The sequence below is a fragment of the Chiroxiphia lanceolata genome, chromosome 2, assembly GCF_009829145.1.
Source record: "Chiroxiphia lanceolata isolate bChiLan1 chromosome 2, bChiLan1.pri, whole genome shotgun sequence".
NCBI classification, from domain to species: domain Eukaryota; kingdom Metazoa; phylum Chordata; class Aves; order Passeriformes; family Pipridae; genus Chiroxiphia; species Chiroxiphia lanceolata.
The window spans coordinates 89,204,655-89,232,489 of NC_045638.1; the positions used below are offsets into that span (position 1 = coordinate 89,204,655).

At 44.7% G+C, this 27,835-nt stretch overlaps 1 protein-coding gene across 2 annotated transcripts in view; it reads left to right on the forward strand.

The window, feature by feature from the left end:
- Positions 1-137: 137 nt before the first annotated feature.
- GDPD4 (glycerophosphodiester phosphodiesterase domain containing 4) overlaps positions 138-27,835 on the forward strand; it is a 28,799-nt gene continuing 1,101 nt past the window's right edge. Inside the window, exons 1-15 of one of the 2 annotated variants that reach the window (XM_032679084.1) lie at positions 138-356; positions 6,258-6,464; positions 7,060-7,163; positions 7,913-8,006; positions 13,076-13,135; positions 14,892-14,990; positions 17,180-17,273; positions 18,833-18,978; positions 19,464-19,546; positions 20,408-20,558; positions 21,236-21,460; positions 22,273-22,430; positions 24,385-24,532; positions 25,656-25,738; positions 27,336-27,418. In XM_032679084.1, the coding sequence (XP_032534975.1) occupies positions 6,282-6,464; positions 7,060-7,163; positions 7,913-8,006; positions 13,076-13,135; positions 14,892-14,990; positions 17,180-17,273; positions 18,833-18,978; positions 19,464-19,546; positions 20,408-20,558; positions 21,236-21,460; positions 22,273-22,430; positions 24,385-24,532; positions 25,656-25,738; positions 27,336-27,418 (1,711 nt within the window). In that variant the 5' untranslated portion in view covers positions 138-356; positions 6,258-6,281. The remainder of the gene's footprint in view (positions 357-6,257; positions 6,465-7,059; positions 7,164-7,912; positions 8,007-13,075; positions 13,136-14,891; positions 14,991-17,179; positions 17,274-18,832; positions 18,979-19,463; positions 19,547-20,407; positions 20,559-21,235; positions 21,461-22,272; positions 22,431-24,384; positions 24,533-25,655; positions 25,739-27,335; positions 27,419-27,835) is intronic. The other variant, XM_032679085.1, reaches the window with a different exon arrangement.

The window sequence follows — 27,835 nt, forward strand, 5'->3', positions numbered from 1 at the left end:
CCCGCGCACCCCCCGCGCACCCCCCGCGCATCCCCCGCGCACCCCCCGCGCACCCCCCGCGCATCCCCCGCGCATCCCCCGCGCATCCCCCGCGCATCCCCCGCTCTCTGCCCCGGGTCCCTCGCGCTCCCGGCAGCGGTTTAAAACCGCCGCGGCGCTCCCGGCCCCGCCCGCTCCTCGCCCGATCGGCTGCCGTGAACTTCCCGGCCCTGCCGAGGCTCTGGGCTGCTGCTGCTCGGGTGTCCCTGAGCTTGGGAACTCCCCCGTACAGCCTGACCTGACCCTCATCCCCGGACGTACCTCGGTCGCCGCTGCTGCCGCCTCGTCGAGCGTGTCTTACAACTTCTTCCTGCGTTGTAAGATGTTGTGTGGGAGAAACCTGGGTAGATGCCGGGGAAAGGAAAGAAATACTTAAAAGACCCAAGGGAAAAAGCTATAGGGCAATGCAAATTTGGCTGCTGTAGCTGTTTATCCCTTGAAAGATGAATGCTCCAGCCCTAGATCACCCAAAAAGACACGAGATTTTAATCCTTGCTCATGCACTGGCCTCTCAAGCAAGCTCTTCTCTGCAGTGCTTTCAGCGTTCAGGCTGTGTGGCTGAATATGTTTCCTGATTTTTCTCTCCTTCTCCTTCCTCTGTCATCCCCCTCGGCTATTCCCTATGTTTTTCATCACTCTCTGTGAAGCAGTGGGAAAGGAGCAGCTCTGTCTGACTGCCTGTGATTATGGGGACTCTTATCTGCAAGCAAAGTCTCTGTTTGCCAGGGGAAAACCTGAGGTTCCTGGGGTTTATGGAGCAGAAAAACATGTGTTAATGCTTTCATGGCTCACTTGTGAAGGAGTCGTAAACTTTGGTGCCCTATTGATGCATGTTTTCCTGCTTGCTCTTTGCTCCCATGGCTTTCCCAGTGAATGGATTCAAGTTTGCTGTTTCCCTTCTCTATCTATTTAACTTTTCCTGGTAGAGATGGGCAGGAATTGCAGATGATCTCTGAGTTTAAGAAAACTGTGCTTCAAATCTAGATGCAAACACTGTGAAGCCTCTTGCTAAGTCCTGTCAAGGACTGAACTGTTTCAAATCCTAACCTCCTGTGTTTTGGCCTCTGCATCTGCCATTTGTTTCAGTGTTGTTTGACCCTTAGGTGGTTGTCGGGTCCAGTTACTGGGGTTTTATCTTTCTTGGGATCAGATACTTGTGAATTCAAACTGTGCCAATATTTGATGTGGTCTGAGGCACTGCAAAATCAGCCAGATCTTGGGAGAGATGTTATGGCTTCTGAATGCCTTGTCCCAGCTGTAACAGCAGACTGGTATCTGGTGACCAAGGATCAAACTGTGGAACTGTGGGTCATGGAGAACTTGAAGTGTGGCTGAGGAGTAAGGAGGGAGGTTGTGTTAAATGAAGCACAATTACATGAGAACACGGAGATGGACCCAAGGGCAGGAACCAGGGAAAAGATGTGGCGGTAGAAGGAATGATGTTTGTGTGGAAAGACACAAAGATAAAGAGAAGAACAGAGTACCTAGACATATGAATAGATTTTGAGCTGAGAAGCACCTTTCTGACTGTCCTTGTGTCTGTCTTCCTCATCCTCACATGGAACTTGCCATATTTCTCCTGGACTTCTCCTGGAGTTGCCACTGGACTGTTTGCTGATACCAGCAACAGCTCAGTGTAAATGCATCACAGACACATGAATCTTGCAGAGCTGCAGAGGAAGATGAGATCTTCTTAGGAGTCACTGCCTTCAGAGTGAAGCAGCCAAAATATTTTATGAGTTGTCCCTGGTTTTCCCAATCCCTGTCAACTCTTTTCTTTGCATCTCCACATATGCATCACCTTTTGTCTAGTGCCTCGAACATGTCTTGTGCTTTGTTCCTCAGAAGAGACCCAGCAGCCTCCAAAGCTGTGGGGCAGAGTGGCTCAAAGGCTCCCATTTGCTAGATGAGCCCTCTGTATGCCCAGAGAGAGCAGGAGAAGTCTTGGATCAAGTCATGATCTGGGGCTTGGAAGGATGGTTTCTTCTTTGGATTAGAGCTCACTGATCCCAGTAGATGTGGTATAATGTGTTTAGTGGTCTCTCACTGGTTTCTGGTTGTATTTCTGAATGCATTTTGCAGGTGACTGCAAGGTCTTTTATGCATAGCCGTTTCTCTTTTGAACAGGGGACAACTTCAGCCACAGTAGCTCTCACTCCCTAGTCACACAGAATCACAGAATCAACTAGGTTGGAAAAGATGTCTGAGATCATCAAGTCCAACCTTTGACCTAACACCACCTCGTCTACTAGACCATGGCACTAAGTGCCACATACAGTCTCTTCTTAAATACCTCCAGGGACAGTGAATTCACCACCTCTCCGGGCAGCCCATTCCAATCTCTGATCACTCTCTCTGTAAAGAATTTCTTCCTAATGTCTAACCGAAACCTTCTCTGGCACAGCTTAACACTGTGCCCTCTTGTCCTACTGCTGGTTACCTGGGAGAAAAGACCAACCCCCACCTCGCTACACCCTCCTTTCAGGTAGTTGTAGAGAGTAATGAGGTCTCCCCTGAGCCCCCTTTTCTCCAGGCTGAACAGCCTCAGCTCCATCAGCCTCTCCTCATAGGTCTTGTACTCCAGTTCCTTCACCAGCCTCATTGCCCTTCCTTAGACTTGCTCCAGCACCTCAATATCCTTCCTGAACTGAGGGGCCTAGAACTGGGCACAGTACTTGAGGTGTGTCCTCACCAGAGCTGAGTACAGGGGAAGAATCACTTCCCTGGTCCTGCTGGCCACACTGTTCCTGATACAGGCCAGGATGCCATTGGCCTTCTTGGCCACCTGGGCACACTGCTGGCTCATGTTCAGCTTCCTGTCAATCCAAACTCCCAGGTCCCTTTCTGCCTGGCTGCTCTCCAGCCACTCTCTTCCCAGCCTGCAGCACTGCATGGGGTTGTTGTGGCCAAAGTGCAGGACCTGGCACTTGGTCTTTTTAAACATCATACCATTGGCTTCAGCACATTTATCTGGCCTGCACAGGTTTATTGCCTTTGTGGGATGCTTTGGCCCTTTGCAGGCTTCAGAGGAGCAGCTGGGTGAAGTAGCTCTGTCTGTTGGGGACTGGGAGAGCAGGGAAAAGGTCTCTGGCAGAGAAGAAAGGACAGGGCAGGAGAAGAGGGACAGAGGGATGCTGTGCCAGCAGAAGGGAGAGCCCAAAGCAGAAGGCAAGTTACATCCTTTCAGCCTCTTGATACTGAAAAGTCTTACTGCCATAGTGATACTGCTTGGACAACAGAGCCAATGGGGGTTCAGGAGATGCCAGACAGAAAGGTGTTTTGCTCTTCTTTGGCCAGCCTGATGTTTTTGGGAGAGCCAAGGGTTGGTGGAGGGGGTTGTGGACAGGAGGTTGTGTTTGTCTCTCCCTCTTTCCCCAGCTTTCTCTGCGGTGAAGGGTCCCTTCCCCAACAACCCCTGGAGTTGTAAAGGGGACTTGTTTGGAAAGACTAAGGCAGGAGTCCATTAAATTCTAATTATAGTGATGTTATAAGTACTTTGATGCGTAAATGATGTTCTGATGTTGCCCAGTGAAGCTGTGGCTGCTCCATCTCTGGAAGGGTTTGAGACCAGGTTGGATGGAGCTTTGAGCAACCTGGTCTAGTGGAAGCTGTCCCTGTCCATGGCAGGAAGGTTGGATCTAGATGATCTTTAAGGTCCTTTCCAACCCAAACCATTTTGTGATTCTATGATGAAACTGAAAACACCTTTTCTTTGCTTCTGGGGTAGAATCCAGGGTGAATTATTTAAGCATTCAGAAGATCAAGGCCAGGTGATGTTTGATACATGAGAGAAACTGGATGCTGCATGTATCGAGTAGCCTGTGCTATGGGTAAACAGGTCTGTCCTGGAGAGACTGTGGGTTCACCACATCCTGTTATGGCTACCATGTACCAAAACCCATGGGAAGTGCAAGGGAAATACCAAATAGCAGGTGACTGTCTGGGGAGGAAGAAACATGAACTACAAGGAAACACTAGAAAAGCTGGGATTGTTCAGGCTAGAGAAGGTTTAAGGGGAGGCATCGACATGTGAATACATGAAATATGTAACAGAGGAAAAGTTTAAGCCGTTTGCTATATCCAACATAAACAGGACATGAAATAACATCCTTAGATTGTACTACAAGAGACCAGATATTGGGAAAAAAACCCTCAGCTTTTAATAGAGAAGCTAGTTAAGACTAGTTTAGCCTGTCTTGAGGGATGGTGGGATCTCCATCACTAGCAATTTTATGAGGGATATACTAATACCTAGATTTAATACCTGACATGCTGCTGCAACCAGACAGATGATGTGGGCAAGGATCTCCATAATCTCTTTTCCTGTCAAACCCTGTGTGCTCATAGATAAATATTGATGTGTGAGCCTTGTACCCACACCCAGGAATGCGAGTAACAAACCTCATGGCCCTCTGACAGCAAAACTAATGGTTTGGTCCAGTGTTCTGAGTTCCTATTGCTGAAGAAAAAGAGCTGAGTGAGAGTGGATGCTACGTTTTGATGATAGAGGAACTCATGTTTTTAGGGATCCTTATAGGAGGTTACAAATACTGCAACCCCGTGGCATGTGACAACCTTCTGGTAAGAGCTCTGAAGGTTCAAATATATTCAGAAGATGTGGCTGTTGTAACTTGGTAATTGCTGGGTTTATGCCAGGTGCACTTTAGGCCAGCTGATGAAACCAGCTGGATCAGCTGTCATCTGCATCACTCACAGATGGCATAATGCCCATACCCCCCCAGCTGTGCTCTGGGAATTCAAGAGCAGGATCACCATCTTGCCACACGAGATAAATTTTTTATGAAGTGGTGACCTACTGGTGCCAGGATCTGGTACTGCTGAGTTTCTAGGGATGGCTTGACCCCATCATATCCAAGAGTGTGTGATTCCCCCTGACTGTCCTGGATGGGCAGACGCATCTGTCTGAGGAAGGCATTCAGGACATGGCACACTTAACACTGCTTAATTAGTAGTGGTCCAAACTGAAACACCTTTTTGTTTCATTTTCATCCTCTCTCCTTGCACTCCAGCTACCAAAAGGCTAGAGCATTTGGAAGGAGTACCAGGGGTGCGTTGTTTCTGTTTTAACTTGCATTCCGTGTCTCTGATTTATTCATGCCTTCTGCAAATGGGTTGGTTTTTTAGATACGTCATTCTGCAAGGATTTGTCCACTGATTTCTGCAGAGACACACTGGGATCTGAGTTATTTGCAAACACTGCATTGTGCATTTCATTCATGTGTATAGTGCAGCATACTGTTAATTCTTCTTATTATTATTACATCAGAAAAATCAGAGAAATTTGGAGTAGTAAGCTGGGACTTTGCAGCAGATGTGCCTGGATTTGAACATGGTTGGTACGGACTCAAGGATGTGATGGCACTTATTAATGCAACAAAAAAACCTCTCTGACTTTGTACTCTAATGAACTGTATAATGGAGCTTCTTTGCATGTCCACACAAGACTTTTTTTCTAAATCTTTCCTTGCAGTTTTGATAGTGCCCTGCTGAGTGAAACACTCTTCCCTGGCACTATGTGCTATTTGCTTCACTGTAACTGCATTGGTTGCTATTTACCACCAAGTTCTTTGTTTAAAATTATGATTACGAGTAGATCTCCCACATGTATATCTTTACAGCTAGTCTTTCTATCCTTGAATACCTGTGCCAGGTAAAGTTATTTCAGCTAGGAAATAATTTTTTCTTAAGGGATCAGTCTCTGCAGTGTTGCAGTTTTGCCAGGATAAGAGAGCTGTGTACCCGAGGGGATTTTAGTGCGTTTTCTATATGAGGTAGTTAAATTGATGGCATGTTTCAAACAGGTCACAGTGATGATGAATAATTCCCATGGCTAAGCCTAGGCTCAGGTTCATCTGACATGATTTTAAAGTCTGCATGGAATGCTTAAGTTAATGAATTCATTTCCCAGAGCTCCCTGTATAGCCAAAAGGAGGCAGAGGTTTCCTCAGGGGTGATTCAGAGCATGTAAGTTATAACCAGGAGCACCACTGACTACTGAGGGGATTTGCAATGTCTGTCCTTCTCTGTTAGGCATCTCAGTTTGGTATATAAAATTAGGTGGGGTGTCCTCAGCATTGTTTCCTGCTGGTCTCAGCATCCTCTTGGGGAAACTTCCTCTCTGTTTTCTGATATGGAAAGGTTACCCAACAGGAAAGGGGGGCTACAGTCTCCCCGTAAAACTTGTGGTCTTGTTTCAGGAGGAAGATGAGATAACACCTCAGATGGAGGCCAGTTCCACCAGCTTCAAAAAGCTTAAGTTTGGGAAGCTGAAGGTGGTACGTCGGCGCTTGCTGCAGAGATATGAGCACCAGCCCTTCATCTCCTGCCTGGCTGGGTTCTACAGCTGCCGGTGGAAGCGGTACCAGCGCCAAAGGACCGAGCCTGGGAAGTGTTGCTGCAAGATGGTAAATTAGCTCATTACCAGTACAGACATGGATTTCTGTAAAGGGCCAAGGCAGTCCAAGCAGACAAGGGTTGATGTCATGCAATCCCAGCCCAACATCATTTGGAGCCCACTGAGATCTGTCGTGCTGTTAGATTTTGTACTAAGTGCTTCATGAATTGCTGTGTTTCCGTGGCAAGCTTGTTTTATATGTGCCACCATGCAGCTACCAAACGTGTGGTGGCAGGGAAGGACTTTGCACCAAACCCTCCTGTCTAGTGAAACATCTCAGAGCCATGGAATCAATTTAAAGAAGTAACGTTAGGGGTGAGTGTGCAGTAAGAATTGCAAAGACAACTGCTGCACAGTACAATTAAAATCCTGTTCATTTGGGAAGTTATGAGTTTTCCCTGAAAACAAGTGCCTCTGAGTACACTTTTGAGGACATTCCACTGGTCACAAGGGACAGGGAGGGAATTCCTCTCTATATTTACTTCAGTTAGAATTCTAACACCAACCCACATATTTTAGGGACAGCCTAAAAGTACCTGCCATTTGCTCTGATTGCTTTGGGGTAGTCAAGGCTCTGACCATTTGTCCTTCCTCTCCCTCTCCAGCGGGAATGTCTGTTTTTCCCATTGCTCATTGGAGCTTTCTGCTTTTCTCTCATCTTTCTATACACGTGGGGTGAAGGGAAAAATGACTACAACAACTTTGACTGGTAAGTACCTCTTTTCCTCCTCTTCCACCCCTTGGGCAGGTCACCAGGATGAGTGGGAAGGGATGAGCACCCTCCCCAGCATCTGTGCTGCAACAGGGCACTTTAGCCATGAAGCAAAGATTTGGCATTTTAAACTCTTGGTTACAGCATCCAAATTGAATGTCCAGAGACTTCAGAGGCTCTACCTTTTACTTGGCTGCAATTTTTAGGTGTAAGTGTGAATTTGGAAGAAAGGGGAGAATCATCATCCCAAAAATTGTGAGTGAAAGAGACTAAATGACTCTTTCCTTTCCTTCTCTGAGTCCCTTTCTCCCCCGCCCCCTCATTCCACCTGAAGAAATGTAATGGCTGGAATTTGAGGCATTGCACCAGCTAGCTTGCTGGAAGAGAATTCCATGTTCCCAGACTCAAAAGTAAGAAATAATCATCAGAGATTTATGCATGTCCTTTCCTTCTGTATTACGTAGGCAACAGTTATGCAAATCTGGCCTCTAAAACTAAATTAAAGCTGCTCAAATATTATGGGAAGGAAAGGTGTAATAAGGTGTACTAGTCTGGTGGTTAATGCAATCAGGGATTTTGGGAAGGAGTCTCTGAATCACTTTTGCGTGTTACGTAGTAGGTTATCCCTCCCTCTTTCTTTGTTTCATTGCTTTGAAAATTTCAGAATTTCAAGGAACGGGGCTGTCCGTCTCCTCCAGTCCATATGCTAACCACAAACATTATTACAATATTTTATTGCTTTCTAGGTATAACTATGGGAATCTGGGCTTCTGGTTTCTCTGGTCTCTTGTTATCCTTATAGTGGCTTCAATCTTGTTCACATACATCTCACTGTTACTGGTAAGTAGTGCTTGTTGTAAGCTGACCTTGACTTGTAGTCCTAAAAAGAAAACAGACCAAAGCTCAGTCTAGCCCACCATATGATCCTGAGACCGTGGATGCCTGGGGAAGATTTGGAACACAATGATTGTTTATAGTACTTTCTCCCCATATCCACCTGCAGATGACCAGTTTTAGCTCAGGGGTCTCTGAGCCAGATATAGTTTCTGAGACTTCTTTTGATGATTTGCCTTTGATAAATGTGTCCAATCTCTCCTTGAACACAAGGAAAGCTGAGCCAGCAGCGGCTGGATTTAGATTTAGGGGAAGCTAAAAATTGTTGCTTTGGCAGCAGGGAAGTATGGGGCTCTGAGTCATGTAGCGGTGGTGATACGTCATCACAGCTGAGTTATTCTTCTAATCCTGGGAAAAAGGGTTCTTTAGAGGAAAAAGAATGTTATCACTGAATCTACCTTGACTCACTCTGCTTTGCTGGAGGGTTTTCTCCAGGTAGAGACTACAGACATGGTCACAAAAATGCTGCTGAAGTTTATGCTGAAAGAGGTTCCTGAAATCTTCACTTTTCCAAATCCTATTAAATTTTCTCTTCAGTTCTAATCTGCTGTCTGCTTTGTTTACTGAAAACATATCAAACCCAAACTTTCCCTAAAATTTCTACCTACTCATCCCTTTCCTTTGTCCTTTCCCTCATAAGGAATCTCCCAAATAAAGACAGATCTGCACCTGTGTTTCTACCTTCTGCATCCAGTGCTATAGGGTAAGAAATCACTTTAACTTCAGACATTGGAGTCCACATTCAGTCGCATGCCTGCTCCAACTTTCATTTTGAAATGCCAGGTGCTGAGAGTGAGGTTATGGCTTTGTCTCACCTCTGTGACCAAGACAACCACCTTTTATTATCCATTCCTGCTGCTCTTACCCATTCCCTGATGTGTCATCATATAGTCAGTCTGTAAATTGTTCATGACAGGGAATGTCTTTTGGCTTTGTCCATGCAGTGCCTAACACAAATGGTTTCTGGGGTTCTTTGTCCCTACTGAAGTACAAGTAAATAGTGGTTTTATTCTAGCGCTAGCAATAACCCCCCCAAAGTGATAAATAGGACAGCTGCTTGGCCATGCCCACAGCAATCAATAACAACACAAAAGATGTGGACTAACTGAGCTCTGAGTAGGATAAACAAGAACAATTCCTTACAAGGATTTTGTAACACTGGTGGCTCTGGGGCTCAGGAATTATTATTTAGGAAAGCCTACCTGCTTTTCCAGTGGTCATGGAATAGTGTGGGTGGTTTGATGGTTACAATGCTACTTTGGGCAACTTGGAACTTTGCCAGAGATGATCATGTGACAGAGATGCATCTGAGATTGTGCCTCAGCAGGTTGTGGATCTGGAGTCAACCTCTGGATCATACCAACCCCCCATAGCACATACTAGAAACTGGCTTCACATGATTTCCTGGGCTTGAGTAGCCTGAAGACCCCTGGCACTGGTGTGTCAGCCTGGTCATGTTCTGTCTGGATCCAAACAACGGCCAGTGTCTGAGCAGTGGACTTTCTTAGAGGAGTTTCATGTCTTTGTCAGGGTCAATGTGATGACCGCAAACTGTCAGGGCAGGTGATTGGCAAAATAAAGTCAGAAAGGAAGATGGAAGTTATGAAGTAAAACTAGTGTCCTGCATGGCTTAGGTCAGTCCTGGTCTCACTCTTTATTTTGTAGATACATCCTCCTTCTCTCCTCAAGCCTCTCAGTTCTGTCTAATGAGGCTAACAACATTTGCCTTCCTCAGAAGGGTGAGCATGGATAAACCTGAAAGAATACAAATAGTCTGGATGGTATCAGACAACAGGAGAAACACTTGAAGATGTTCCTCTGCTCTGAGGACAGCCTCTGCAGTGAAGTTCCATTTTTTCCTTGATTTCACGAAGCTGTTAAGTGATCCAACCAAAGCTGATTGGTGTTTCTAAGGGCACTTGCCCTGATCGATTGCATCACCGTGCCACCGTGTCTTATGTGGCAAGACTGCTGCATACATCTATGTTGAGTGGTGGTGTTGGGAGGCATGAGGCTGTTCCTTGAATAGGATTAGGTCTTGAAGGAAAGGAAAGCGTGGAAAGTTATCGCTGCCATAATTTATGCTCCCACTATCTGAAAGGATGAACGGTATTGTAGCAGCTGTGGCTGGACAATGCTCGTTGCAGCAGGGCTCTTTCAGAGAAGGACTCCACCAGGAATCCACCCCTCCACCACTGTTTGCAGAGCTTTCCCTTCACTGAAGGCTTTGATGGACCACCCAGCAAAACACTGGGCACCTCACAGGCTAGTAAGTGTAACTCAGCTCTTCCATTTCTAAATAAATCTGTCAGTGTGGGCACTATATGATAGCTGGATTGCTCTAATATGTTTCAAATAACTGATAGCCAAATAGGTTGCTGCCACAGTGAATTATATTCCAAGTTCTGGTTGAACAATGTTGGATGGAGACTATCCCCACACTTGTTGCAGGAGGGACTGGAGACCTTCACCTAGGCAATATTTTCTTGTGGTGTTTTGCATGAGCAGGCTGTCACATCTGAAAACTGAGCACCCTGATGCCTTTGTTGGAGCAGAAAGATTTTATAGCAACCAGTGGCTGGTCTGGTTTTGTTTGTAAACACCATACCCTTTTTCTTAATGATGGCACCCAGCTGCAGCCCGGATGCCTGCTTCCATGACCTTATTGTGAACCTCTGAAGCATATACGCTTCTGATCACCAGTCACAAGTGGCTGAAGAAAGTGCTGCACAAACTAGCACTAGCTGTCTGTACAGAGATGGTCTCCATCCACATGCATCATTGTCATTTTTTCAGACAATCGATTTTGATGAATTCAGTTGTTCAATCACTCCCCAAGACAATTTTCTCATCCCCAATAGGGCTAAAATGTTAAGCTGAGGGATCTAATTACAGAACCGTTCATGCTCAGCAGAGAAGAGAAATCTTTTCTTGTTCAGGCTTTCAAACACCAACAGATAGCATTTTCCTCTTTGCAGTTCAACCATGTTTGTTCTAAGGGTGGTGGTGAGGTGACTTGTGAATGTACAAAGTATAGGGGCTCAGATGTGTTGTGGCCTCTCCATTCATAGACTGAGAGAACTCAAATTGACATCGAAATCCAAAAAGTGACTTCAAACTTCCATCCCTCAGAGACTAAGGTACCAGACAAGTTCTGAGTTGCTGTATTTTTTGCCAAAAAGTGAATGTAAGGTCCTGAATCCAGCTGTTGTGAATATCTGAGTGAGCAGCTGTTTCAGGTGAGGCGAGTGTTTAAGTGCCTGCCTCCATGTCCTCGTTTGTCATCAAGGTTCTTCACCGAGAGAGTGGTTGGGCACTGGAACAGGCTCCCCAGGGAAGTGGTCTCAGCACCAAGCCTGACAGAGTGCCCTGAGTTCAAGAAGTATCTGGACAATGCTCTCAGGCACATGATGTGATCCTATACGGAGGCAGAATATGGACTTCGATGATCCTTGTGATCCCTTCCAACTCAGAATATTCTAAGTGTTTGGCTTTTTACTGTATGCAAGGACCAGGTCTTTGTGTAACATTGCTTGCAGAAAAGGAACAAAGTGTCTTTTTTCTTTATTTTTTTTCCCTGAAATAGCATATTTAAATAGAGCTAACTTAAGATCTCTAGCAGTATTTCAGTTCTCTCTGAACTGCTCCCACTGTTACTCATCATATACTGGGTATAGGATTCCATTAAAGGAACTCAGTGTGTCAGGAATCACTTAAAGGCTGATCTGTACTCATTGCTGAGTTTATCATAGAACCATAAAATGGTCTGGGTTGGAAGGGACCTTCAAGATTATCTAGTTTGCACCCCCCTATCATGAGCAGGAACACCTTCCATTAGACCAGGTTGCTCAAAGCCCCATCCAGCCTGGACTTATATCTTCCTTCAAATCAGCATGATCCTGGAAAGAGAGTGTGTTTGTAGATGGGTGGGAAACAACTTACATTCCTTTGCAGTTACATTTCTGGAGAGAAGATCCTCTTCCCCTAAGTCTATACATCCTGTTTTCATACAATCCCACTATCCTAAGGTCTGGAGCGAGTTGCATCACAAATGATCCTCCTCGATGGAGCACTGGTGTCTACTAACTGGTAGTTTTCTTTAAGCCCTGATATCTGGTGATACTGGTCCCCAAATTATCCTTTACAGTGGTTGGGAAGCTCGCCCCAGGCATTTAGACTCCTGAACATAGACCTGTGCATTTTCACAGTAGCAAAGTGCTTCTCCTGGTGAAATTCCTGTCCAGGTTCATTGGTTGCTTAGGTCTGGAACAATGTGAAGAAACTCCATCAGAGCCATGGACTGACTTACCTCATCCTTGGCTTCTTGGTGTTCGAGGTATCTTGGGTTGTCCCCTGTCTTGGCTGGGGTTTGCACTATGCATTACAGGAACCCCTCCCAAGGGCTCCAACTTCCCATCAGAGGGAAGGAACATGCCAACCACCAAAAACTGGAGTCATTTAATCTCCAAGATAGTTTTTTCTGATCTGAGGTGTGCCTGTCTCTTGCATTCCCTCTGGTTACTGGGGGAGCATTGCCTCGTTTGCTGTCTGCTCTGTATTTTTGTGCTGCTTTGGAAGCATTTCTTATTCCTTGGTCTCTCTCTCATGGTTGATATACCTCTAATCACAACCAATACACAGAAAATAATCAGGGTTAGTGCTGTATTGGTTTATAAAATAGCTGTTGACCCTGGACATCATTCCTCTTTCATAGTCTGTACTCACAAAGAAAAATCATTGAAAGTGAGTACCCCAAAGTGCCCAATTATCTGTTAACCATGAAAAAGTCTTTGATACTACAGGGCAGCCTTGACACATGCTTAGCCATTTCAGAAGTGTTTTTACTGTAGCAATAAACATTTCTATGTATGCACCTGTCCTGCATACAGCTTTGACATTGTGCAGGAAGGCCTAGTGTAAAGTAACTTTCCAATGCAAAAATAATTCCAGAAGTACCTCACTGAACACACGTCATCTTCCCCCAGGATGCATACAATTTCTTCTTGATTTCCCAGGTCCTCGCGATGTGTTTGCTTGCAGAAGGTCAGCAGCTGTACCTGCACTGGAGTCACAAGGTGGGGAGAGTCAGGGCTTTCTGGTAACTCTAATCTGTGCTTTAAATTAATTGAGTCTGTGGTATTTCTTTGCATGAAAAACCTCTTATACTATGGAAGAGAAGGAAGCGAGGGAAGAGGTTAATCTTATGAGGATTTAGATGTCCAGAAGAATGATATCTCCACCTGAGCTGATCACTCAAATTCCTTTTTCACTCAGTGGAGGGAAATGAATCCTCTGAGGATGCAATTCATCCAGCTGGTCATAGGCATCTAAATTAAGATGGGATGAATCACGCTCAAAGAATCTTTTTTCCCCACTGACTCTAAAAGGTGCTTGCAGTGACTCATTCAGGTGAAGATGTCTATATTTGAAACATCTACATATGGTAACATGAAGTCAAAAGCAAAGTTTCCAGGAGAAGCACAGCATGATTTTCTGTAGCATGCCCCAGCAACAGTGAAAAAAGTGTCTCCTCTCTATGCAGAAGAGAAATATGGCTTTTCTGAGGCATCCTGGTGCCTCATGCCTTTTGGTCTTTGGATGGTTCCCTGGAAGTGTTCAAGGCCAGGCCGGATGGGGCCTAAGCAATCTGATCTAGTGGGTGGCATCCCTGCCATGGTTGGAGCTAGATGATCTTTAAGGTCCCTTCCAACCCAAACGGTAGAATTCTCTAATTCTCTAATTCTATTCTACGGTTTGGGAAATGCCACCTGGAGTTTTGAAGGCACAAAAATAAATCCTCAAAGATTTGTTCCTGCAAAGTTACATGTTAGAATCATCATCCTTAAGCAATTCTTGGGGCTATGTAAGGCATTTAAGAAACTCTTCCATGCAGTCTAGGATAGAATGTAATGTGATTGCAAAGCCTGCAGTGGAAAGGAATAGCTGAATGTGTGGATACTGATCCTGTATTTCTTTATGTAAGTAATAGAAGCTGAGGGATCTTTACTGTTGAAAACAGGATTCCAGAAGAACGAGAAAGATGTAGAATAATTTGTAAAAAAAAAAAAAAAAAAAAGAATGAAAGGCATTCTTGGGTGCAAGAGATTAGGGATAGACTATTAAGGTGTTGATCCATAGAAGATCCTCTGAAGAATGGTAGGGCCTTGGTACCTTGGTATAATTTCTGCTTGCCCATAGTTGTCAGCAGATAGATGATGTACCAAGAAGGGCCTCCCATCACCACTGTGCTGGTACCAAACCAAAGAAGAAGCTGAAGACTAGACTAAGATACCTCCTCACCTTTTTGACTGAAAAGTGAACTCTCATCTCTTAATTATGGGAATGTTTGCTGTTGCTGAAAGCCCGTTGCAGAGCAGCTCATAGCTTAAGGAATTTTTTTTACCATCCCTTTTGGATGTAATTTGTCACTTCTGACTTAGAAGTGATGAATTCCACCTGCAGGTTAGGGATTTAATGTAAGCTGGTCACCTAGGCTTCATCCATATCAACTGAGAGAGGCATATTCCATCATACTGCAAGCAGGAATGGATCACCTCTGGAAATTCCTCTTTATCCAATGATTACAGAGGGAGTCCTGAGGGCTGGCTTAGTTAGATAACCAACTCTTGAGATCAGTCTTGCCATACAGAAAAAACAGTGATAGCATCGTTGGTCTTGTTTTAGTCCCATTGAATCTCTCTGAACTGGGGAAGTCAATCTCATGCATCCTAAACAATTTACCAAGCTGCTTAAATTAGCCTGTGACTCAGGTGGATGGCACACCCTGTGCAGAAATCCTGAAGCTGATTTATGACTCCTTTGTGTCCCCAGATTGGTACGTTTCTTGTTCTGGGCTTCTCTATCGCATGCCTCTTTGCATTAGCTGTACTCTGGGGAGATCACTGGAAAACTGTCCGCCTGTCATTCCAGGTAAGAGGAGTTGGGAGGTCTGTTTGAAAGAACAATGTGTGTATAGAAATATTTTGTGAAAATTGATAGAAGATATTCTGTAGGAGATATTCTGGTGTGTGTTTTTCACATGGGTTTTCCTGTCAGGGTACGTGGTTCTGAGTAAACTTTTAATATGACTTAACATTTCCTACTGGGAGAAAGGAAACCAAGACCTGAGGCTGAGTTTCAAGCTATGTGTCTCAGTTTGGGAAGTCATAGCCTTTTGTTGTTTGTTTTCTGTTTTGTTTGTTTGGTTTTTTTTGTTGTTTTTTTTTTGTTTGTTTGGTTGGTTGGTTTTGTTCTTTTTGTTTGTTTGTTTTGGTTGTTTGTTTGTGGGAGGGGTTGTTTGTTTGTTTTTTACTTTGGTTTGGTTTGGTTTGTTTTTTTCCCCCCCCTATTTCAGCTGGTCAGGGCAGGTAAATCAGACCCCTTTGGCTGGTAGGGTTGCTGGAGCAAGAACTTTCTCCCTCATCAGATTCCGCCACTACAGCAGATTTAGCATTAGCACAATTTCAGTCTTTTGTGACTCAGAAGAGCTTCATCTCCTGGGGCAGGACAGCACTGAGCTTTTAGGGAGCAGGTGGAGAGTGCTGGTGTCAGGTGGGACAACATGCTGGATGCAGGAGGTCAGAGTGCTTGGTTGATGCCTCCACAATTCCCACCAGACCTGAAGATGGAGGCAAGAGCTGCCCAGTGCTGTTCAGTATCTGAGCATTCAGGTCCCCACTTGTATTCAGAAGGAAGAAGTACGTAGCCTTTGACTATACAACTACTTTGCAGAATCCAAACCACTCTACAATTCTACGATTCCATGTCTGTTACCTCTCCCTATGGGGCTTAGTGCTTGTGAAGGCTGGAAGAGCAATGCAAATGGACTGGAAGAGGAACCAAGGATGTGATGTTTGTAGGGTGTGGTTAATTGCACATTCCTGCTCTATAGAGTTTGCTAACCATTGGTCTATGCAGTGGCAAAGGTCATGAGAAACCATCAGCTTCTCCTCCCGCTAACAGACACCAGGGGATGTGGATGAGGAAGAGACATAAGAGCCTTTGGGTTCCCCACAAGTGCTGTTTATTTCAGGTGTCCATGCCCTTTGAGATGGCCTCCAACTGCTGTTCCCAAAGGACGTGAAACTCTTGTAGATGCTGTGTCATATCCATTAGCCCTGCAAATCTATCTCATGTATTCTTGACATCTCAGATGGCACCTCTGTTTGTGCAATTGAATCCTGCTTCTGGTTGAGAGCTATTGGTATCAAGTGTCTGAGGCAGACAGTATCACATGCAATAACATGTCTCAATGACTGATGCTTTTTTCCAACCTTTCCAGCTTAGAGAATCAGCATCAGAACTAAGCAAGAGGAAAGACTTGCATCTAGATAGTTTTTTCCCTAGCACATACCTTAATAGCTTTCAGTTCTAGCTGGAACTTTCACTACAGGGCTCTGATGAGCATGAGAAAATGAGGGACTGGTTTCTTGCTCAGATATGCCTAGTTTTATGAAAAGTGTCATACCAACAACCATTCAGAGTCTGTACAAAAACTATTTCTGCTTGGTTTCCAACTCCATTCATGCATTCATGATAACCACAGAAGTGATCCTTAGCTTATGATCTTCTTGTTTTATCTATAGAAGTAAAGAAATCAAATCTAATGACTATATAATATATCTGCTTCTCTTATGCTACAATAGTTAGTTTCATACAAATGTAAATACCACAGTTTATCACTCAGGTTTGTTGACATCAGTTTAACAATTTAACTGCACTGTGGTGTGGAGATAACTATTACCTGGATGAGATTGGATTGGACTAGTTTAGATTGGGTTAAACTGGAAGATGTTCACAGATTATGGCACAACAGTAATGGCAGTCATGTCCTCATGGAAGGGGATAGTCGTGTCCCCTTCAGCTGACTTAGAAGAAAGGAAAGCAGTAAGAAGCATTCCTCAGCCTGAGGAGCACTCCCCTCTGGCCTGGCAGGGCCACAGTCTCTCCTTCAAATTCTGAGTATTTGGTGGATCCAACACAGGTGTGAGAGAGTGGTTGAACTGCTGGTATCTGCAGCAGGAGCCCATCTAGGTGTAGGGCTGTAACTGTGCTGGGGTTTGTTTCCACATGTCTCCACAGTTCATCCTTTGACTAAAATGCTTTTCTCTCCTTGCCAGATCACAGCTCCCTATCTCCACATAGGGGCCATCGCCATCATGGTCCTCCTGTCCTGGCCCGTGGCTCTTCATGCCATCAGAGCAGATAAGAAAGGTAGAGCAGCTCTGTTTCCTGCTCCCTGTATGACAACAGATGTATATCAGCATGGGAAAAGAGGTGTTCAGGAGCCCTTTCCTCCCACACCTGCTCTCCGTTGGAGGAGACTTTTAAATTCTACATATTCCAGGGAAATTAGCAGGGCTGGGGCTTGGGCTGTGCACTGTCCTGTTTCTGTCCCAGTGCGTTAATGGTTTGCATACCCCCTTGCACAGTTTTGCCCTATACCAAGGCAATGACCTGTCTTTAGACAGAGGAGATTAGCAGAAGCAGCCATGTTCTGAGTGATGTGTGAAAATCTGTTTAGCCCTCTGCAGGAGAAAGCAGCCAGTGGCAGGTCTCTTGGCTGATTTTTGGTTGCTGTACACAGCTTAGCTGTGTCAGAAGAGATCTCCAGTCCAGTCAGTCAAACCAATTCAGATTAGCATATCTCAGGAGAAGCCAGCTGAGATAGGGGAAAGAGCTTTTTGATCAATTCCTAGCGTTATGGGAAGTTCCTGTCCACCTCTAGGAAGTATGACCATATGTTGTAAGGACAAAGCCAGATGCCAGGAACAACTGCAGAAAAGCCTGACTCTGGGACTGGCTGTTTTTCTCTGATCTTGTCTTTCCATATAGCCAAAACTGTCTACATGATACCCATCTGCAGATGTTATTTGCAATAAAAAAATCACAGACATAATGGACTGGTGAAAGAATTTTTTCCAGTCCAGTATTTTTACTATTGAACTACAGCTGGGGACAATATGCAGGGATCCTAGACATTGCATAGCATCATGCATGATGTACTCCTAGCTCAATCATCATCTTAGTGCAAGCTCAGATTCCTTCAGAGCCACTGGCACAAGGTGCAGAGAGGTGGTGGTACCCATTCAGGAAAGACGTGTTGGTGCATAGGTGCTTGTTTCTTGGAGGAATTGTTTTGGTTCCTGAAGTGAAGGGTCTCTGGGACTCGGGCAATGTGTTAACAGACTCCAGAGAAGACCATAGGTAATGAATTGGCAAGTTTCTGAGCTGCATCCATGATCTTAGAGTCTGTAGGATTCTCCAGGTCACACACAGGAGGTCACTAACAACAATGTGAATAAACCAGGGAAGTATTTACCATAAGGAGATGTAACATAGTTGAAGGAGAAATGTTCCTCCTCTTCTTCAGTATGAATGAAACTTCAATATGGTGCATGTTCTTATCTGAGCAAGAAAAAAATTAGCATCCTTCTGTTGAGGATTGTTTTTCTAGAGATGGAGGATATTTCATTGCACCACCTCTAAAGAAAAAGAAATTAAGGCCATGTCTTGCTGTAAGGCATAGTGAGATGTAATTAAAGCATAAAACCTGCAGTCCTGACTTAGCCTGTGTCCTTGCTTTGACCAGTTTGTTTTCCTGGTTTGCATTGTTTGGAGAGAAAGTGAAAGTTAGGGGAAGAAGGGATGGAAAAAACGGATGGGACAAATAGCCATTTAGCTGCAGGGTTGTATTAAAAGTCAAGTTGCAAGGCAGACTCATATGTTACCTTGTGTATTAACTCTAGCCTTCCTCCTTCAAATTCTTTCAGTTATTCAGGTGATAATTATTGGTCCATACCTGGCTATCCTTCTCTTTCTTTTCTTGATACCTCTGGGGATGTACTCTCCTTGCATCAGAGAGATGGGAACACTTGGACCAAAGCCAGCCCTCATTGGACACCGTGGAGCACCAATGGTAGGTCTGGAGAAGCTGTTTTTTGTAATTTCTTCCTCCTGTGTCTTGATACCTTCATCATCATCTTCTGTTGTTTGGGTTTTTTTTCCTCCATGAAATCTGTAGAGGGTGGAAGGGGAGATATGTCTGGTTGGGACTGCATGCCAAAGGCATCACTCACTCATGGGTTTGTTTACAAGGATAATGCTGTTCCTGAGGAACACAGCAGGCTTGATGGGGCCCTGAGCAACCTGGTTTAGTGGGAGGTGTCTCTGCCCATGACGGGGGTTGGAATGGGATGATATTCAAGGTCCCTTCCAACCCAAACCATTCTATGATTCTACAACAAGATGGGTTTGGCTAAAGTGAAGAAAACAAACAAGATTAACAATATAATGATGCTCCCTTAATAAAAACCAGAGGTTTTACAAAAAGACAGAAAGTACTTACAGAGTCCTCTGGAGTGTGTTTGAAAATGATCCGCTCACGCACTTTTTTTTTTTCAGCTAGCACCAGAAAACACTGAGATGTCATTTCAGAAGACAATTGAACATGGTGGGGATGGTCTTGAGACAGATGTCACCATTAGGTGAGGGGAAAACATTGCATCACACAGAACATATGCTGCTTCTTCTAAGAGTTTGCTTTGGAGATAGGCAGCTCCAGGCAATTAGGTTTTACTGATGGCTGAGACAGGGCCCTTCAGTTGGCATGTGATGGCAGGGCTGTAGGGCATGGTTGTTCTCAGGCAAGTCAATAAACTGTGGCTATTGATTTAGCAATCATTATTTCTACAGTATATTTTACATGCTTGACAGAGTATAAAAAGTCCCTACTCTAGTCTGACTTCCAGGTCACAATGAGGGTTGTATCAGGTCTACAAACCAACAGAAAATTGTGTTCAGACTTGTGACAGCATTGTCCTAATGATTAGATCTTTGATTGCCTTTGTTTGGTGGACTCATTGCCATGAACTGCTAACACTCTGTGCATGATGAGCAGTTTCCAGACGCTGAATGGGAAAAACACTGACACTTAGATGCTGTACCTATCTAGACCTTTCTATAAGAGAAAATGCATTTCCATCACTGTCTACTTAGATTTCAGTCCTCTGAAAACCATAGAAACACTTTGATGTCAGCAAAAAGAGATTTCAACCATGAGTCACTATCGATTTTTTGTGGGGGTTGGCTGCCACAAAGCCCAAAGGTCACCATCTCCATGTTGCTCCTAAGGAACTGAGGCACAGACAGGTCACCTAGCAGTATTTAAGCTGAAAATAAACTGATGTTTTGATCCTCAGCCTTCCTCCCCATCGCACCCTCTGCACTGAGGGAGGCCATACTGCTGCATTCATGGTGGCTCACATATTCTTCTGACCTGGAATGAGTCTGCTCATGCTGTGAACGAAGCTGCACCCCAGGTGACCTGAACTCTTGCTCTTCAACAGCTATGATGGGGTTCCTTTCCTCATGCATGACGACACCTTGAAGAGGACAACTAACATCAAAGAGGTCTACCCTAATGACACTGATCAAAATGCTGCTTTATTCTCCTGGGATACCCTGCAGAAGTTGAATGCTGGAACATGGTTCCTTAAGGTAAGTGTCATAAAGGGCTAGAAACATTCAAGGTCAGGTTGGATTGGGCTCTGAGCAGCCTGATCCAGTTGAAAATGTTGGACTGGATGAGCTCTAAAGGTCTTTTCCAATCCAAACGATTCTATGATTCTATGACTGTCGTCAGCTGGATGTAGAAGAGACACCAGATGCCTATTACTTAACAGCATCAGTGTTAAAGGAGGGATTACTGTTTGAGCCAAAACTCAGAGAAGTCAGTAGAAATCCTTCAGTTTGGATCTCTCTGCTTTTTCCAGTTGGCCTTTAGGCTTAAGAGACCTACAACAATTGGCTGGTTGGTGTTCTTGTGTCACCTTATCATGGTAGCAGCAGAATTCATGGGCTGAGGGGAGAAGAAAAGAGCTACTTGTGCAATGTGCTGTGCATAATATTCAGAGCTAGCAAGGTGGGACAGAGAAGCACGGTAGAGCTATCTGTGAGCTATGCAATTTAGGTCCCAGAAGCAGTGTCATCACAGCCTGGGTTGATTTCCTCCATTTCTTATGTAGAAGAGATAAGCAAAATAAAATATCCCCACCTGTTGAGGATCGATATCAAACCTTTTCCCTCTTAGAAATATGAGGTTTTTACATACAGCTGAATCCCAGAGCAAACTGCCTGATTGATTTCCTTTTTTTCTGGTATCTCTTTATTTCTAGGACAAACCATTTCCATTCATGGGCTCACTGTCAAAGGCAGATCAAAACCAGGCAATCAATCAGTCCATTTACAAGCTAAGTGATTTCTTGCGCCTTGCAGACAGTCACAATAAACTTGTGATATTTGATCTCTACCGCCCTCCAGAGAAACATCCTTACAGGAACTTGTGGATCAGCAGAACCCTGGAAGTCATTCTCAAGGAGTCAGGGATTAGACCCCATCTGGTAGGGTGACCTCACTCCATATCTCTTTTTCTTGCTCTCCAAATTGGGATCTTGGGGTCATACCTTGCATGATTTCACCTGCATAAAGTTGGCCCCTTGCATTTCTCTTGTTTTAAAAGGCATTATTTGGAGTATATTCCTGCTATTAGCTCCTCATCAGGTACAAAATGGTCTAACTCTCCAGACAGCAAAAGGAAATATGGCAGTTTATATACCAGCTGATGCTGGTATATAGCCCCCAAACAGCACCCTTTCATAATTGTAATAATTGTCAGTCTACTCCCTGTTACCCATGCTTGTTTTATATATTGCATAAAAACTTCTGGCTTAAATTAAAATACAGAATTGGAATTGAGAGCCTTTATTGCCTTCCTCCTTCTGGCAGTGGATGAATGTTAGACTCATGTGACTCAGGTTACATACCCTTTGATGTCCGGGGAGTTATGCTGATCTGTATCTGCTGAAGATTTTTTCTTCCATGCTGGAAGAATGAAAGAACAGAATATTTTCTGTTGCCTTTTCATAAACCAAAGCTGTCCTTTCATTCATTTCCAACACCGCATCTTTTGTTGGGCTGTGTGAAATGTACTCACTGATTACCACTTGATAAGCAAGGAACACTGGATATTTATTTCTTGATGAAAATATCTTGCAAGTTTTAACCCTGCATACAAATGTTCTTTGATTGTTCGGAGAAACATGTCATTTGATAGGCTAGGTTAAGCCCCTTAAGATGTTATCTTTACAGTAGGGAATATTAGGGGCATGAATTCTTCTGCTGAGAGTTCATTGGTTCCTCCTGTTGCCTGCAGGTCCTATGGCTGAATAACAACATGAGGTCCTTTGTTCAATCTGTTGCTCCTGGGTTTCAGCACACGATGGGCAGTAAGGCACCAGTTGAAGACCTCTTAAAGAACAACATTGTCAAACTCAATCTGGTCTACACTGATATGTCTGCTGAAGATATTCGGTAGGTTTCAGGCCCAACTACTGTCTTTGGACTGCAGCTGGACTATGTTTACCTCATGCATGGGGAAATGTCTCCCTCCAGTGACTGGTTCCAGAATCTACAGAATTTTGTAAAGCGGTCCTTTAGATCGAGTGGCCATCTCTGGTGTATTTTAGGGGTGACAGACTTCTACTGTTGATTAAGAGGTGGCACATGTAATTACTCCTCTTGCCCTCAATTCCATATTGACCAGGATCTGAGGATCAGTCTCCTAATTTCTTGTCTTTCTGTTCATGCCATCCTCAGTCCCACCAACACTGAACCGTGGAGAATGAACAACTATTCAATCTCCCATGGCTCTTCCACAAACATCAGTGTGAGTGCATAATGCTGTGGTGAGAGACCATCACCCTCTTGTTGCTGGCGTTTTGGAGAGGTCATTTCTTGTCTCCATTAATACCAGTACTCTGTTGTATGTGAGACACTGAAAATGTCATTTCTACAATTGAAGGCTCTACATTCATTATAGGAGTTTCCAAAATGTTTATCTCACATGGGAAAAACCCACCAGAAATCACCAGAAAACCCCCAGCTTTACCTGTCCAGCTCTCCTTTTCTAAATAGGATTTTTTTTCTCTTTCCAATGCACAGACCCATTGAAAAACAAGTTGGAATGAAAAAGAATCTTCATTACTCTAATCCTTTGGATGAGAGTAAAGTTCATGTTTTCTTGGTTATAATTGTCACAGGATGTAAAACCCATAGAATCATGTAATGGTTTGGGTTGGAAGGGACCTTAATCATCTAGTTCCAACCCCTTTGCCATGGGCAGGGACACCTTCCACTAGACCAAGTTACTCAGAGCCCCATCCAGGCCTTGAACACCTCCAGGGATGGAGGTTTTCAGAACCTCTCTGGACAACCTGTTCCAGTGCTTCACCACCCTCACAGTCAAGAATTTCTTCCTAAAGTCTGATCTAAACCTCCTCTCCTTCAGCTTAAAGCCATTCTCCCTTGTCTTGTTACTCCATGCCCTTGCCAAAAGTCCCTTTCCAGCTCTCTTGTAGCCCCTTTAGGTACTAGAGGGCTGTTCTGAGGTCTCCTCAGAGCCTTCTCTTTTCCAGGCTGAAAGGCTGAAAAAAATCCTAGGTAGATCCATTTGGGTAAACCCTGGGTAGATCCTAGGTAGATTTATGAATGCTGGTATTGATGATATATTACTTTACCATTATAGTAAGAATGAACTTACTTCATATTAAGTTTCCATAGCTTATAAGAACTTGAGAAATTATGAGTTCATGCAGCAAACATAACAAACTTGAGTGGCAGCTTCAAGGTGGTTTTGAACACACTATGGGGAGATTATAGAATAACAGAATAATTTAGATTTAAAAGACCTCTAAGATCATCGAGGCCACCCATTATCCCAGTATTGCCAAACCCACCACTAAACCATGTCCCTAGCTGCAGCATATATACATTTTTTAAGTAATGATGATGATTGCACCACTTCCCTGGGCAGCCCATTAGAATGCTTGCTAACCCTTTCCGTGAAGAAATTTTTCCTGATATCTAATCTAAACCTTCCCTGGTGAAGCTTGAGGCCATTTCCTCTATTGCTTGTTACTTAGAAGATGAGACCAACACCAACCTGGCTACAACCTCCTGTAAAAACACATCATTACACTGATTCATATGGCAGAAGGGTTAGAAAGTTTTGACCTTTTGGGCATTTTATCTGCATTTGTTTACATTTGTTTACAGCAATTCAGCTATTTTGTATCAACCAATTGTTAATGATTAATTATTGGCTGGTTGGCTTTCCTTTATGTTCCTTATCTAGGTCCTAAAGTAAGCATTTCCTATAGAAAATTACAACAATTTCCCATCGTCTTCTTGAATGTCCTTGAGTAAGCCCGAAAGAAGTACTAACCTCCTTGCTTAACGAAGGTTGTTGCCTTTTGGTCTTCTAAAGGAAATACGCTGAGGCAAACATCACGACCAACTTCTATGTGGTCAATGAGCCATGGCTTTTCTCCCTGGCATGGTGCTCGGGGGCACACTCTGTGACCACCAACGCTGTCCACTTGCTGAAGAATCTGAGCCAGCCACTCTTCCTCATGGTAAGTGAAACTCTTCTCTGTCCCGGGAGTGGGAAGTAGGGTTCATGGCTACCTTTGGAGACCGTGGGCCAGCTGACACATGGATAAAGCATCCTTTAAGGATCCTTTGCATGAGAAAGACCTGAGTTGAAACCTCTGGCTTACCTGAAACCTCTGATCCACTACAAGTATTACTACACCTTTTTCTTTTCTCCTAGCTCTGGTAGAAACACCCTACTTGTTAGGATTTGCACCTTAGGCCTTGAGATAAGGGAAGAAGTGATATTGAGACTTGTGCAGGGAGAAAGGAAGGGCCTTCGAGGGCACAAGCTGATGCATGAGCATTTCCATTTCTAAGCTTTTGAAGCACCTTCTTGATGTCAGAAGTTTCTCATTTCCCAGGGCTTCCCAATGCCCTTCTCAAACTTGGTCTTGTTCCACAAGTCCAAGGAAAACAACCATAGAAATAATCCTTCTTTGCTGGGAGGAATTTTCACATAATTTTTATATTTGTTATTTTGCCTTGGGCAACCTGAAGGACTAGGAAGCACCTGGGCCAGTGGTCTCACCAGAGTCCCTGCAGCCTAAGGACTTTGAACAGCTGGCTTCGCACTCTTGAAGTAGATTTTACAATGCTCCCATCCAGAGAACTGCACCGTTTCAGTCCATTCTAAGGTTGAGTGGAGGTCCAGTCCAAGGATGACTCTTCAGATGCTCTTAGACTTAGAGCAGAAGCCACCCCAGACCCTCTGTGGAGTTCAGGAAAGGGCAGTTTTGCCAGAGAAAATGAGATGTCGCCAGTTGATGTTACTGTTGGGGGGAAACAGAGAGAGGTACAGGGCCTGCCTGTACAAACAAGAGGTCCCTGTTATATTCACTGTGATACAGTACCATCTTCTTGGCCACACAATAGACTTGCTTTTATGAAGAATGATGATTTGGCACCAACATCCAGTGGTGAGTGGCCACGTCAAAATGCCACAAAATGCTACAAAATGCTTTGATCACCCAAGAGGTGTTACTGCACATGCAAACCAATCAGCTGAATGGCCATATTTGAGCAGCAGAAAAAGCTTGAATAACTTTCTTTTGCATATCTTATGGTCCTTGGTGCTGGAACACAACCTCTGTTGTTTTCTTCCAGACTCCACAGCAGTACAACATCATGTGGATCCTGACAGATCTGACCTCTCTGCTCCTCATCTCACTCATCTTTGCTCTGCACTGGTAAGTACTGACCATCCTAAACTGATCTTTTGCTCTAGGTGGAGGTAAGGAGGGATGCTTTCAGTTGACCTGAAGAGTTAAAACTACTCTTGAGAACATTAGCTTTCCCTTCTGGAAATAGGAGAAAGCCCTGAAAGTCCCCCCAAACCTCTCTGCTTCTCCTGCTTGCTCTCATTTTCCCTTTCCATTTTGGTATCTCAGGCATTGTTCACCCTTAGGATTCAGTGGAGAAGTGGTGGATTTGTGGTAGCAACATGAACCACATTTGCTGATGTGGAACCACAAAGCTGATGGACTGAGAAAGGAACTGATTATTGTTGCTAGTTAGACAATATTTCATTGGACTGATTTGCAAGGAAAGCTCTCTGTGTTAATATTTGAGTGCTCCATGTCTCTCTGTCTGCATATACCAGAGCCTCTGAGGAAATCCATCCTCCCAGATGAAAATATCTGTGTCACACACGCCTCATTTTGTTTCCTTCCACTCTGTCAAAAATAATCAGGAAATCTGGGGTTCATGGAACAGGCTCACTCCAGCAGGTCATGTTGTCCTGCTGGATGTTCTGCTCTGCCACAGTTGTACGAGAAATGTGCCTATGCTCTCATCCCAGTAGTGCCCAAGGAAAGCAGGACGTGCTGGGCTCAGCTCTTCAGCTAGCTGGCTGTGGGTGGGTGGAAGGATCAGAGCAGCCAGTCCAGGTGAGCCTTTTTTGCAGGGTGCTGGCAGCACAACTGTGCTCCAGGTGACAGCAAGCAAAAGGTTTGGGAAGCTCCTGCGTGAGCAGTCTGGATTGCTGTTAACTGTGACTTGCTTTGGCATAGGAAAATGTTGGAGTGCTAATATTGCTCTGGATGATGAAGAAATGAATTAGTAGCCGTTTTACAAAGTGATGAACTAGCAGCTGTACAGGCATGTTTGTTGGGCATCCAGGCTTTTTCCTTCCCAAGGCAAAGTGGCTCCCTCCCTTCCTTCCTATCTTACACTGCTCTGTTCTCCTCAGGTCTTGCTTTAGCAGCTTTCACCTTGTTTTCAAGGCTGCACATGGGCTTACAATCACCCCTGTAAAACATCAGCACCACCATTAGACCTTCCCATGCCTGTCTCCTCCAGGCTTGTGTTCATGTTATGTGTGCATTTCCCAGGCCCCGTGGATGCTTCTGGTCCAACCAACAAGGCTTGCTAGCCTTGCAGCAAGGGCATTCCCAACCCTGCTGGGACAGAAGGGCCATCAGCAGTGCCTCAGTGCCCTGCATGGTCTCCTTTGTCAAGTTTATGAACACACCAAAATCATGATTTTTAAATTTCCCTGGCTGTTTAACACCCAGTGGCTGCAAACATTTCTGGGGCTTTTGAGCTCTTAAATCTTGCTGAGAAAACAGAGTTTAGTCACAAAATTGCCTTCAAAATGTTGTTGCACACATGAAGTGTGGATGCTTAGACATCAGTTGTGCACTGGAGTCCTTTCTCGGTAAGGACATGAGAAAATCCAAAAATACCTGCACTCACAAAGTAGGAAAATGGTGTCCACCACAGCAGGGATCTGTGAGGAAAACCACAGTGAGCAGTGGCCTGACCCAGGTGCTTTTCCCCATGCAGGTGGCGAGAGCGGAATTTCTTGTGCTGTGCCCAGGAGAGTAACCCGGTGCTAGAGAGCGGCACCTACAACAAGTTCAGGACAGGTGAGCAGGGCAAGGAAAGCAGTTGCACCCTGCACAGGGTGGTCTCTGTGGGGGCACTGGCATCCTGGTGGTTGGGTTGGTGATAGGTGTCCATACTATGATGAAGGATGCATTCTGGGTTATCTCAGCCTCAGATGTAGGTGGCAGGATTCCGTGTTCAAACCCCTGAGCAGCTCAATCCAACTGGTCCTGCTTCAAGCAGTGGTTGGGGCATACACCTCCAGATGTCCCCACCACTACTCATTGCTCTATGCAGCTGTGAAAAGAGACCCTGGAGGCACTCAGCATTCCTGGTTCTGCAAGGCAGGGTGGGATTGGCTGAGGACTCTCCAATGTACCATGTTCCTGCACTCAGGGAGCTATCATCCAGTCAAAATGACCCAACCTGGGCTGCATGCAAATAGAGCCAGGTTCTAT